The sequence below is a fragment of the Gadus morhua genome, chromosome 6, assembly GCF_902167405.1.
Source record: "Gadus morhua chromosome 6, gadMor3.0, whole genome shotgun sequence".
Classification (NCBI taxonomy): domain Eukaryota; kingdom Metazoa; phylum Chordata; class Actinopteri; order Gadiformes; family Gadidae; genus Gadus; species Gadus morhua.
In genome coordinates, this window is record NC_044053.1 from 4,475,552 (window position 1) to 4,489,116 (window position 13,565).

Sequence of the window (13,565 nt, forward strand, 5' to 3'; positions counted from 1 at the left end):
TCGATCAATGAAAACACCTCAGAACAAATACAAACACACATGACAACACACACACACACACACACCAACACACCAACTGAAACTCACACATGTAAACACACACACACACACACACACAGCCAGCCACACACACACACACACACAGCCAACCACACACACACACACACACACACACACACACACACACACACACACACACACACACACACACACACACACACACACACACACACACACACACACAAACACACACACACACACACACACACACACACACACACACACACACACACACACACACAGTTATTCAATATACAGGTAAGTTGTTTGACCCTTCAACCGTATCCGCAACTGAAAATAGTAACTGCGAAATGAAACAAACAGATTTTAGCTAGGAAAATCGACTTGATCCCCAAATGTTATTTTGTTCAATGCCCCTATTTTTTTTTATGTTCTATCGTCGCTAAAACGAAAGAACACAATTTAAATTCTGCCTTTTCTGTCAAGTTGTATAAGACCTAGGTAAGGTTAGAAAGATAGACAGACAGGAAGAAAGACAGACAGAAAGACAGACAGAAAGACAGATAGCTAGACAGATACTTCACTGCCTCCCAGTCAAGTCCAGCATCTCCTACAAAATCCTCCTCCTCACCGACAAATCCCGCCATGGCCTTGCCCTCCAGTACCTATCAGATCTGCCCCCCCCCCCCACGTCCAAGAATCGGAGGATTCTCTTCCGGCAAAGATCCGCAGTGCTGTTTCTTTGGACGCTTTGGGAAAAACAATGGGAAACTTACCAGTTCACCACAGCCTATGGTCTCTGGTCGATTGGTGCAATCCTCTGCAACCTTTACTATCACTATTTTCTATGTTTCTATGTTCCGATATGGTTTTGTGTAAGGTGTCAATGGGTCCTTTGAAAGGCAATATATAGATAAATATGTTATTGTACAGAGTGATTTATATATAGATCGATATAGACAGACAGACAGACAGACAGACAGACAGATAGATAGATAGATAGATAGATAGATAGATAGATAGATAGATAGATAGATAGATAGATAGATAGATAGATAGATAGATAGATAGATAGATAGATAGATAGATAGATAGATAGATAGATAGATAGATAGCAAGCACACAAACAAACAACCATCGATCCAGAATGTTGTTCAACTGGTCAACACAAAATCAATAAATCGCATAAAGGCGGCATTGAACGGAAACTATGGAGGGTCCCTGGTACCTTTCTCCCCTCATCACGCTCCCTCTCTCCCCCCCCCCCCTCTCTCCCCCCCCCCTCCCCCTTGCTTCACACTACCGTTTGTTTGTTAACCCTACCTTGTCTGATCTCAGCCAACACCTGATCCGGTCCCATCTCCCAGGGTTGGGGCCCTTTCTACCTCCTCCCAGGCCGGCCCACCCCAGACAACCTGGGGGGCGCCCGGCCCAGACCGGTGCACCTGGGGGCAGCCGGCCCAGACTACTGCACCTGGGGCATCCAGGCCACGATAGAGAGAGGGCAGGTGTGAAAGCGACTGCCTAGCCATGTATGTGGACAATGGAGAATCAAGAAACACACACACACACACACACACACACACACACAGACGCACACACGCACGTACACACGCACACTCACAGACCCACACTAGCACACACGCGCACACTTCTAGGTGTGTGGATGTTCAACCTTTGCCAACAAACCAAGGGGTCAGGTGTGAGTTGGTTCCCCTAAATAGCTAACCGTGCGAGAACACACACGCACACACACACGCACACACACACGCACACACACACGCACACACACACGCACACACACACGCACACACACACGTCGGTAGGTTGTGTGAGTGATTGTGTGGATGTGAGAGTGGGGGGTGGGGGGGGGGGGCTGTGGTGAATCAGCTGGTTTGATTTATATGAGTACAATATCAATTCACACGATGTTCCAACACGCAGTTCAGACACGAAGGGCAAAACTCGAAAGCTGGCAAGAAAAGTTTGCAAAATAAACTTTGTAACTTGTCTCAGGTGGACACGAGGGCCTTTTACATCCGACAGAGACGCGTGCCTGACCTGGCCTGATCGAACGCAGGTACAATCCGAGCTGGTCTCCATATACCTTGTTAGCCCTGATCCAGCACAGACAAGGTACCCCGAACAATGGGCACTCCCGCGTCCAATGTGTTCATTACATGTCAGACGGTAATTGACATGAAGCATCGCTGTGGCCCCGGATCTCCCAGACCATAACCACCCTAAACTATGGCCTGAAGACCTCCACCCAAATGTAATCTTCCCTGATCTCGTATCTAACCATAGCCATTTCTACTGCATCGTGGGATCTAAGCAGCAGAAAAAAAGTCCCGGCAGTTCCAGTGTGCATAGGCATCTGCCAGTGTGACCAAAGGTAATTCCGGTTCAAACCGCAAATATTGTTCCTGATAGCGTCAGACCGCATAGTTCACCAATTTCCTTTAATTATTCTGCACGGTTTCACTTTGCGCCGAGGAAGTCTGCTCACCTGAACAAATACAACAAGGGTAAACACGGCACGTTCAATTTAATTCAACTAAGTAAACTGTGGTTTGTAAAATGTGGAATTTTTAAGCAGCCAATAATAGGATTTATAGTTATGGCAATATTTGAAGTGCGATCAGGGAACAAAATGAGGAGCAAAATGATACAACAACACCGATGGTGTCAATCAAAAGTGTGGGAGTCTATATAAAATAATCCTGCCCTGAATAATCCTTAAAATATTTAAGGCTTTTTTTTATTTAAATGTGAACATTACGTTGACTTGAACATTACATTAACACTGTATAATAACCACGACTAGAGTGACTAGACGCAGAGATGAAACGGTCAAGTAGCACCCTAACATATGCCAAGACCACAACATATTTTCAGTGTTTTGTTTATGCATACAATGCCTGCACATGCCTTCGTTGCAACCATGCATTCAGTGCAACCCTTGCACACACATGGGGTAGACTAAGCCAAGTGCTCTATTACAAAAGGGAAAAACCCAAGATCAGAATTGGGATGAAAACCTCAAAAGAGACAAGAGGACATCCTTGTCTTTTATAACCGGAAAATCAGACACAGGTGGAGTTGGGATTAGGTGTGTGTCTGTGTGTAGTTGTGTGTGTGTGTGTGGATGTGTGTACATGTGTGTGAGTGTGTGTATGTTTGTGTGTGCACACATGCGTTTATGGGTCATGCGTTTGTGCTTGTGTGTGCGTGTATGTGTTTTTATGTGTGTGTGAGTGTGTGTGCGTGTGTGTGTGTGTGTGTGTGTGTGTGTGTGTGTCTGTGTGTGTTTTTGTATGTGTGCATGTCTATGTATGTGTGTGTGTCTTTGTGTGTGTGTGTGTGTGTGTGTGTGTGTGTGTGTGTGTGTGTGTGTGTGTGTGTGTGTGTGTGTGTGTGCGTGCGTGCGTGTGTGTGTGTGTCAGGAGAGTGAGCACAGGTGGCACAGAGCCCTGGCACTGCTGAGGGCATCAATTCTGCATGTGGCAAACAGCCAGCCACACACACACACACACACACACACACACACACACACACACACACACACACACACACACATACACATACACACACACACACACACACACACACACACACACACACATGCCGGGGGTGGGATTATGGGGGTGAGGTCTGAGTGAGAGGCAGCGAGCCAAAGTGTGTGAATAACAGTTTTTCTAACTAGCGTAAACTAGCCTAAAGGTCTTGAATAAATAGACTTCGAGCGCGTCCACTCGGATCTGCGTCTCTGTCAACTGTCATGCTTGGTCCATGATAGCCCCACAAAGGGTGCAATCGATATCGAACAACCTATGACAAACACACAAATACAGACCAGCGCGTGCACAAGACAACATACACTTGTGCTTGTGAATATACATGCATACATGCACACACACGCATGGGCAGCCTCACACACATAAACCGTAAACACACACACACAAACACACACACACACAACGTTGTGGGTACCTACACCGGTGCACTGGCAGCTTGCGTCATTATCATATTCATCAATTATGTAAACATCGATGGGAACAGGCTAGGAACAAACACACACACCAACACACACAAATAAACAATTCCTGCTTCCAAAACACATGCATTTTAATGAACAATTTAAGGATGAGCCATGAACTCCTGTGTTTTTAGACACACATGCACATTTACACACAGACACACAGACACCCCCGACACACACACACACACACACACTCACACACACTCACACACACACACACACACACACACACACACACACACACACACACACACACACACACACACACACACACACACACACACACACACACACACACACACACACACACACACACACAGCAGCAGCAGAGCAGGCAGAGCGAGCAGCCCATGTCGGTCAGATCGTTAGAAACGGGCTCATGGAAAACACAAGAGGTCAACTCCAGAAGAGAGAGGCACAGAAACCACAAACCAGTCGCAAGTACAAAACGCAAACGCAATACCAAAGAGCTATCGTCTATTACCATTGAAAGCAGATAGAATGAGGGTGAGAGTCAGATAAGAGAGCAAGTCCTGTTAAAAAAAAAAGTTTTTTTATGGAACTGCGTAAAAAGTTATTAAAAAAAAACAACATACAATCTTTACAGCATAAATTCAAATGAGGGGACACGGCGGAGCCATCGTGCATTAAAATGTAACATCATTTTTTTTTGTCTCATGTTTAGTGAGTTTAGTCTAGTTTCTCGACAGACTTTTCTGCGTCCGGGCGAAGAGAAGCGGAGGCCCGCGCGATGCCTCGCTAACGAAGGATCGCGGTTAATAATTGAGCAGCGCCCGTCTCTCTGTCTCTCTAATTACAGCCCGCCACCGGCTCCGCGGCAGCCCGAGAAGACCGCAGTCAGGCCTTTTCCTCTCTCGTTCATAACCGAGCTCTCCCCGTCTTGCCTCTCCCTACCCCTGAGCTCAGCAAGAGAGATATTTATCTCGGCAGATAACGCATCACGCGCTCGTTCAGTTACGCACAGACACGCGTGCACGCGCACATACAAACGCACGCTCGCACACACAGAAAGGGACTGAGAGGAAGAGTCTCATTCGCTCTTATTAAAATGTGTGTACACACCACACGACATCTTAAAACAATAAGCAGTCCGTTCTGAACCCCCCCCCGATCTGCATAGGTGGCAGGGAGAAGCCTTGTACAATGACTGAAGACAAGACAATAGGAGAAGAATAGGAAACAGCAGGGAAAGAAAACAGCCATTCCAGCAAACTATGCACTGTCTCTGAAAGATAACATGAGACCAATAAAAGTTTTTCTTGGTGTCTGAAGGTCAATTTTGCAATGTTGCAAGTTTATAAGACACTTTGGTTGGGTTTGTGATGTTTTGTGTTCTATGTTCAACCCAAATATTAATTCTATAGTCTTTGTGTTGCTGTCCCACAACAAAAAGTGTGGTATGACTATTTAGGCTGCATTCTCACCTGATACTAAGTCTAACACTGCCCTGGATGTAAAGCAGTTGTACGATCTACGATCTACCTCACTCCAGTATCTGTTATACGATCATAATATACAATAAATAATAGTTTGATATAAAAGTGCGTATAAAATGAGTGTTTGATGTAAAACCATTTGCTTATAGATTCATTCTACGAATATCTCTCAATTTCCTTGATTCCCATGAGCAATCCATTAATCGGTTATTAGAAGGTCACAAGTATGTATGGTCGGACATGGGCCTTTCACCATGCCTTTGACCTGTTCTAACTTTCCCTACAGAAACCATATGAGAGAATACTGGCTGAACTCCAACCGTGAGTTTCGGCAGATCCCATTTTCTTTTAGTTCAGGGAGTTTTCCTCCAAACTATTGTCCCTGGACTGATGAAACCTGGTCCCCCTTCAGCTCCTCAATCCTGCCAATTTAGTCCAGAAAACACCTAGGTCTGGCCAAAGCCCTTTGAGTCACTCCAGGGAAATGTTGGCCAACATTAATCCCTCTCTCTCTCTCTCTCTCTCTCTCTCTCTCTCTCTCTCTCTCTCTCTCTCTCTCTCTCTCTCTCTCTCTCTCTCTCTCTCTCTCTCTCTCTCTCACACTCCCTCTCTCTCTATGTTAACAGTCTCTCGTGCCTCTTTCTGAATTCTCTCTATCTCTCTTACTCCGTCGTTCTACCTCTCTCTCTCTCTCTCTCTCTCTCTCTCTCTCTCTCTCTCTCTCTCTCTCTCTCTCTCTCTCTCTCTCTCTCTCTCTCTCTCTCTCTCTCTCTCTCTCTCTCTCTCTCTCTCTCTCTCTCTCTCCCTCCCTATCTCCCTAACTTCCTCAGCTTTTCTCCAACTTCTAGTTTCCCAGAATATTGATTGTAAAATACTGGCATGTTAACATGGTTCTGAATGGAGCGAAGATTATGGATTGCTGGCTGTATTTCAAGGCATGGATGTTGCTTCAGATACATGTTCGATAACTGGACCAATGTATTCAAATCAATCTCTACCAGCTAGTATATTGAAAGCGAACATTTACACACACAAATACACACGCACACACACACACACACACACACACACACACACACACACACACACACACACACACACACACACACACACACACACACAGTGATATAATCACACATAATACTCTTCACATGCCCTCTGCCCTAAAACTTCAGTGTCTTGCCTCCTGAGGTTGATGGAAATGGAGGCACTGCAGAGCTACACACACACACACACACACACACATACACACACACACACACACACACATACACACACACACACACTCCCACTCATACTGTTGCTCCAGGCGCTGCCACTGCTGTGTGTGTGCATGTGTGTCTGTGTATGTGTGTGTGTGTGTGTGTGTGCACGTGTGCGTGCGTGTGTGCCTGCGTGAGCACATGGGTGAGAGTATGCGTGCGCGCGTGCGTGCGTGCGTGCGTGCGTGCGTGCGTGCGTGCGTGTGTGTGTGTTGGGATCGGTGCCAGTCTTGGCGAGGCTGCAGCCATGTCTTCGTGCCCCCTGAGAGGGGACCAAGGGCACCATAAATTGGCAGACTGGACGGATCAGCCCACCTGTGTGTGTGTGTGTGTGTGTGTGTGTGTGTGTGTGTGTGTGTGTGTGTGTGTGTGTGTGTGTGTGTGTGTGTGTGTGTGTGTGTGTGTGTGTGTGTGTGTGTGTGTGTAGAGAGAGGATAGCTGTTGTTTGCATATGTGTTAAGTAGTAATCTATGAGCAAGGGTAGTGACTCGGATCAGAATAGCATCAGCTGTGGAAATAAAACAGTAATTCCTCATTCTTCCACTTCCTCTTATTCTATAAAACTCTGCAAGACTGTGGTACAAAATAAAAGGGAGTTTAGAAAAGTACAACTTTTTGGTGTTTATCCTACAAGAAGGTAATGTTAGAAAAACAACAATATTTACTGCTCTTACAGAAAATGAGAACAATATCATGGTTTATTTTTACAGAACATATATGTAGAGCAAAGGATAGATCGAAACATTTTGCTAAATTGCCATTGTTCAGGGCAAGTCGTTTGATACAAATGACAGAATTCCCCTTTTTCTCCACAATCCCTTGGCTATGGATGCAACATGAAACAAACCGTCACTTCACACACGGCCCCTAAGATGGGACAAGTTTGTGATTCACTCCCATCCCTTAACAGAAGTACTAGCCCTTCATTTATGATGATGATTTGAAGATTTTAAGTGAATCATTTTTAATTACAAATTATTTTTTAATTTGTAGATATTCCCAAGCAGAAGTAATTGGACATGTAAACAGACCAGTGGATCATCTTAAACTGTTGTACTTATCAGATTTTAATTAATATTTTGTCTTAGTGTGTTGTAGGCTACTAATTGCCGAGGACTGAACAAGCTCATGTCATTTGTGTCATTTGTGATGAAATAGTGTAAGTAATAGATGACTCACTGATCTGATGTGAACAAAATTTGACCTTCTTACATCCTACCAAATGTACAATTCCTACTTTTTTTGTGTGCCACTTTTGGTGGCATATTGAAGGCTTTCGCTGGCTCTAATTAATTGGCATCTTTTGTATGCTAATAGAATGATAAACTGCCATTCACACTCTATTGCAAGAATAACAGAAATGAATCTGGATAGATATGTGCATTTCTCACTGCTTAACCATGTAGCCTGTAAAACATAGTTGGTCATCCTAAACCTAACGTAATGAAACGTCTGCATCATCATCATGTTTTTATATAGATGAGCATCCTGAAAAACATGGCCAGTTTTCTACATACAATCCTGCAGGCAGACAGGAATAAGTTAAGTAAGCAGAAACATTGTACAGACACCAACACAAACACACAGTATAATAGACACACACACACACGCACGCACGCACGCACGCACGCACATAGACAGACAGACAGACAGACAGACAGACAGACACAGAAACGACACAAAGGTGGACATTTCAAGGCAGACAGGCAGACAGATTGTCAGCCATGTCAGAGAAGGAGAAACCATTGATCTGCTGGAGGGAACAATAGCATTTGGGGACGTTCTGCGCAGTGTTAACCCATTTAGGGCCCTTCCCCTAGCCCCGCCCAGGTACACACACCCACCCAGGGGTCAAGCCTTTGGGGCGTGGTGCTGAAAGGAGCCCCAGTGCCATTCAGTTGGCTTGGGGGGGGGGGTTTAAAGTCTATAGTTACTCATGTCATGGGGCATTACCCGGTACGCCACACAGCCCGACAGGATTAGTGGTGGAGGAGGCTATAGCGACGCTAACACAGCGCTAACAACAGCGCTAACACAGCGCTAACAACAACGCTAACACAGCGCTAACAACAACGCTAGCATCGCGCGCTGTCGCGCTGATTTTCTGCAAAAATATGCGTCTCTCCGTTTGAAAGTTCTCAGATCACACAAGTAGATATTGCACGTGGAGTGAGTTACGTTTGTAATGTTTAAAAGATATTTGGTTAATATTGATTGTTGGACTTGATTGCCTGATTGATTTGATCCACGACCACGAGAATGCAACGAGTGCCGTCCACTGTTATCAATCAGCTATCAGCTTGCTGTGGAATGGGACCCGAAGGGGATTGGTGGGAAAGCAGGGCTGATGCCAGGTTTGATCCTGATCCATTCTGAGTCCTTCTATGGGTGCAGCAGTTCACACCAGAGTATCAAATTTGAATCCATTTTTCGTTTACTTTTGAAACATTAATTGAACATGCTGAAATTATTCAACGGGAAAACTTCATAATCCACGACCCCTTGATGGAAGTCGATTGGGGGGGAAAACAACAGCAGAACTCCCCTGCATTAGCCGGAGACTTAAAACATGGAGGGGTTCACACAGCGTCTCACGCAAGGGGACATGACCTGGGACTTCCATCTCCCAGGTCACGCAATGGCTCGCCGCTGTTGGCTGCACAATCCTACCTACAAATCCAACTTCACAAAGACTGTCAGCCGGGACCTCAGAGGGAGGAGGTGGAGGAAGACGGCCTTTGGTGGTCCGGTGGTCCCCATTAACCGGGTAACATGGTTCTCTAGCGTTCCCATTCTCACACCTGGAGCGGGAGGCTTCAAATTTCGGATATCGCCGAGAGACGGAAGGGGGTGGGACGTCTGATCAAGGGGGCATTTGATCGGGGGGTATCTGATCGGGGGGTATCTGATCGGGGGGTATCTGATCGAGGTGTATCTGTTTCTGTTACTTGTTTGGGTTCTGATTTGTAAATTTTCTTTTGGTAAAGAAAACATTTATCTCCCTTCTCCTTGTCCTTGCTGTTGTTTCTTCTTGTCATGGTCTCGTTCTTCCCGCTCCGGGGCCCGTCAACTGACCTACACGGCTCATATTAAAGTGAGGGACCGGCAATGGCGGTAGGGGGCTCCGGTCAGAGAGCAGGGGCTGGGGAAGGCCAGGCTGCTCCCTGCAGGCCGTGGAGGACATTTGAGGGATGGGTTTGGGTGACTGACCCACGCTGTCCTCCTCAAGGGGACCAATAAAACACATCTTATCTCCTCTTATCTCATCTCAGCCCCTCCAAGCTCTGCTCCCTCCTGTCCACAAGGTCTGCCGACCAGCGCTCACTCGACTCGCTGAAACAGCCATAAACGCTAAAATAAATGCCTTTTACACTTTATATTGGGGAATTAATTTAAATTAGTTTAGCTCTTTGAGTTTGTGGTGTCTAATGTCGTGCCGTGGTGGTGGTTTCAGTGTTACCTCGGGGTCATTTTAGAAACTGTTTCCCAGGTTTGATGGTTTTATTTGACCGAAGTAATCATGGCTTTTATTATTAAAGTGAAAGAACAAAAAAGTGTGATGTATTCGGATGTATAATATGAATGCATATTGTTCATATTCTTATAAGGTGAAGATGTTTAAAGCAATATTATTTATTGTTAGTGGCAAAAAATGCATTAGATACTGTTATTATAGTAGTTATGCTGATAATACTAGTTTCATCTGTATTGTGAAATTATAATATATGACAGAAGTATTAGTATATTATTTTCGACTCATTTAGGATTTGCATTAATTTGGGATTTAAATGGTTTGGCCATTTTCTTGGAATCAGAAGATACATATCATGTTAGGAAAGATGCAAAAAACAGGAAAATGTATTTTCACGATATTATTATTATATTATTTGATTTTCGTATTTATTTTTCCCAGAGGAATGCAATGCACGTAGGTAAAAATACGTAAATATCAGATTTACGTACAGGGCTTATGTATCAAACAATGAGGATAAAATATGAAGACCGCATAGGGAGGGTAATTTTGGAAATTCCCACAGACACACAGACCCAGACCCAGGAAATAGCTAGCGAGCTACACACACAGGCCACAGTGATGCTTGTGACATTTAGCGACATGCCAGTCGCTGCGTGTGAATGGCTGATCTCCCACACCGATGGCCTTTAGAAAATTGACTGGCTGGAATTACCATGGAGAGCCAGCAATATTAACCCTCGATTAAACTCTTAGCGAGCTCACACACACACACACACTACACAAACTACACACACACACACACACACACACACACACACCCACACACAAGTACCAGGACTATCTTCTGCTTCTACTTCACTTGCATGTTCCAGGTTCGATGGCATAATCATTTCCCTCCTCTTCCTCCATATAATCAGATTGCCACTCGCTGCTCTGGGCTGTATCTCTATCTATCATCTCTCCTTCTGCTCCACTCCGCAATCTCTCCTCCTCTCAACCTAGCCTCCCCCTCAACGTTTTCCTCCTCCTCACTTATGTGTCCTCCTGAATCCCCCACTACCACAACCACCATCACCACCACCACCACCAATTCCTCCCTTAGGAACAGCCATCTAATTCGACCCCTGCACGCTTCCTCCATCGCCCTCCTCTCTGTCCTCCTCCTCCTCCTCCTCCAAGCTCTCGATTTTGCTTCATCCATCCTGTGTCTCTGTCCGTCTCCTCTTCTGCGTGGGAGAGGTGGGGGGGCGGAGGGAAGGTGGGGTTGCAACTTGGTATCGACGAGACGAGTGGGTTTGGTCTCATGCCTTCTAGTGTCGTCCATGTATGTGTGGCGACGATTTACGTCTCCTTGGGTTCAAATGGTCATCGGTCTGACCTCTGGCAGGGTGCAACCGACGAGTAAACAAACAATGGTTACTGTGATTGGCTTCCTCTTTGTGAGAAATATTTTTTGAGGCACTTTTTGCAAGACACTCATTCAATTCAAAAACACAATATTTCTACTGTTTTTGTTCTCCATGCTTTGATCCTTCTTTTGAGGTATTTCTCCTTTAAATAAATCCACTTCCTATTCATTATTTTTGATGGTATATAAATCGTTTAACCTGGCTCTTCCGGGGGCGTTCCAATACTACTGTTCCCCTTCTTGTGATCCTTGCCTCGACCACCGGTGCCCTTGGTGGAGTCCTTTGTCCTCCTCGATGGTATGCTGGGACTATGACTGATGGAACGGAGTAGGACATGGAGGCCTATACCATCCGACCAATGACGTGGGCTCAGAAGCGGCAGCTAGGCCCTGGGCTAACCATGCAGTGTGCATGTGGGCTCTATACTGTGATGAGCCTGTGTTGTGTTTTAATGCTGAACCTGGAATCGACAAGTATTTTAAATTCGATTTGACCTCATGTGAAATAATGCATTGTTATGTTGTTTTGGTTTTCTTTGGTCTCTATTTTCTCTGTTATAATGTGAGAAACTTTTATAATTCTACGTTTCACAACGTTTGTGTATATAATGACGGCCTTCGCTGCGACGTTGCTTTTAAGGCTTCACAAAGCTTTAACCTTTTTACATAAGTGGCCTCACATGAACACAGCGCGCACACTAGCATATAGGCGGACCAATGCCCACGCGTATCATGAGGTATTTCCTTGCTAATATTGGAAGGGCAAACCTTATCGGGTTCACCTTGAATCACTAACTTGTAGCGCTGATGAGACACAAAAAAAGATGAGAGGGCTCAGACCTCATTTATAGTCGGCGTGCGTGAACCGCGCAGGGCGGGAAGCGGACCCAAAGTGACGTCATCGACGCCCACGCACACGGTTCCTATGGCGATTAGTGGGGTTAACCCAAACACTGCAAACGGAAAGACGGACAGCGAGGCAGACAGACAGAATGGCCGATAGACAGAGAGTAGGAAGTACAAATTTCTGTTTGGATACACACACCAGCGGCGTGGCAAGAATAGAACAGAGGGGCAAAGGGATCCAAACTTTGGCCTTGTTGAACGCACGTATTTATGGTTAAGAATGTCAAGTGGTTTGTGTGCGTGTGCGTGTGTGTGTGTGTGTGTGTGTGTGTGTGTGTGTGTGTGTGTGTGTGTGTGTGTGTGTGTGTGTGTGTGTGTATGTGTGTGTGTGTGTGTGTGTGTGAGACAGTGTGTGTGTGTGTATGTCTGCTTTTTATCAGTGCAGTGCAGACTCTGCTGTCCAGTGGTGTGTGTGATAAGACAGAACGGACCGCCATGAAACACATACAGACACACGTACACTCACACACACACACCAGACACACACACACACACACACACACATTTTCCATCTCTACAGAGACACACACACACACACACACACACACACACACACACACACACACACACACACACACACACACACACACACACACACACACACTCCCACTTTAGCAGCCACATTATCAAAGTGCTGTAATGGTGCTTGGTCTTGACCCGGGGCAAGTATGGGAGCACGTACGATAACGACCTTATCTGTAGACGGAAAAATAGCCAACCACTGATGCCAACCCCCTGTGCGAAGGCGTCCGACTCCACTCTTTAAAATAGAAGCCAGGGACACTGGGTCTGTGAGTGGTTACACTGGGCTACTGCACAAAACCTGGAGCCAACATGCTATCGTACGGTCTACGAATGACCGAAAGACCTCATCAGAGGTCCACTCCTTTATTTGACGGAATGTTACCTAACAGGGGTTTAACCTTGAGACATACATGACACCCACTGCAGCTTTTCTAAAACGATGTATTCGTTGGATTAGAACAATATCGAT

At 45.6% G+C, this 13,565-nt stretch overlaps 1 protein-coding gene across 1 annotated transcript in view; it reads left to right on the forward strand.

Moving 5' to 3' along the window:
- The first annotated feature begins 886 nt into the window (after positions 1–886).
- The window catches only part of cmtm8b (CKLF-like MARVEL transmembrane domain containing 8b), a 25,746-nt gene continuing 13,067 nt past the window's right edge, over positions 887–13,565 (forward strand). The window contains exons 1-2 of the mRNA XM_030359223.1: positions 887–896; positions 1,417–1,529. Coding sequence (XP_030215083.1) covers positions 887–896; positions 1,417–1,529 — 123 coding nt within the window. The remainder of the gene's footprint in view (positions 897–1,416; positions 1,530–13,565) is intronic.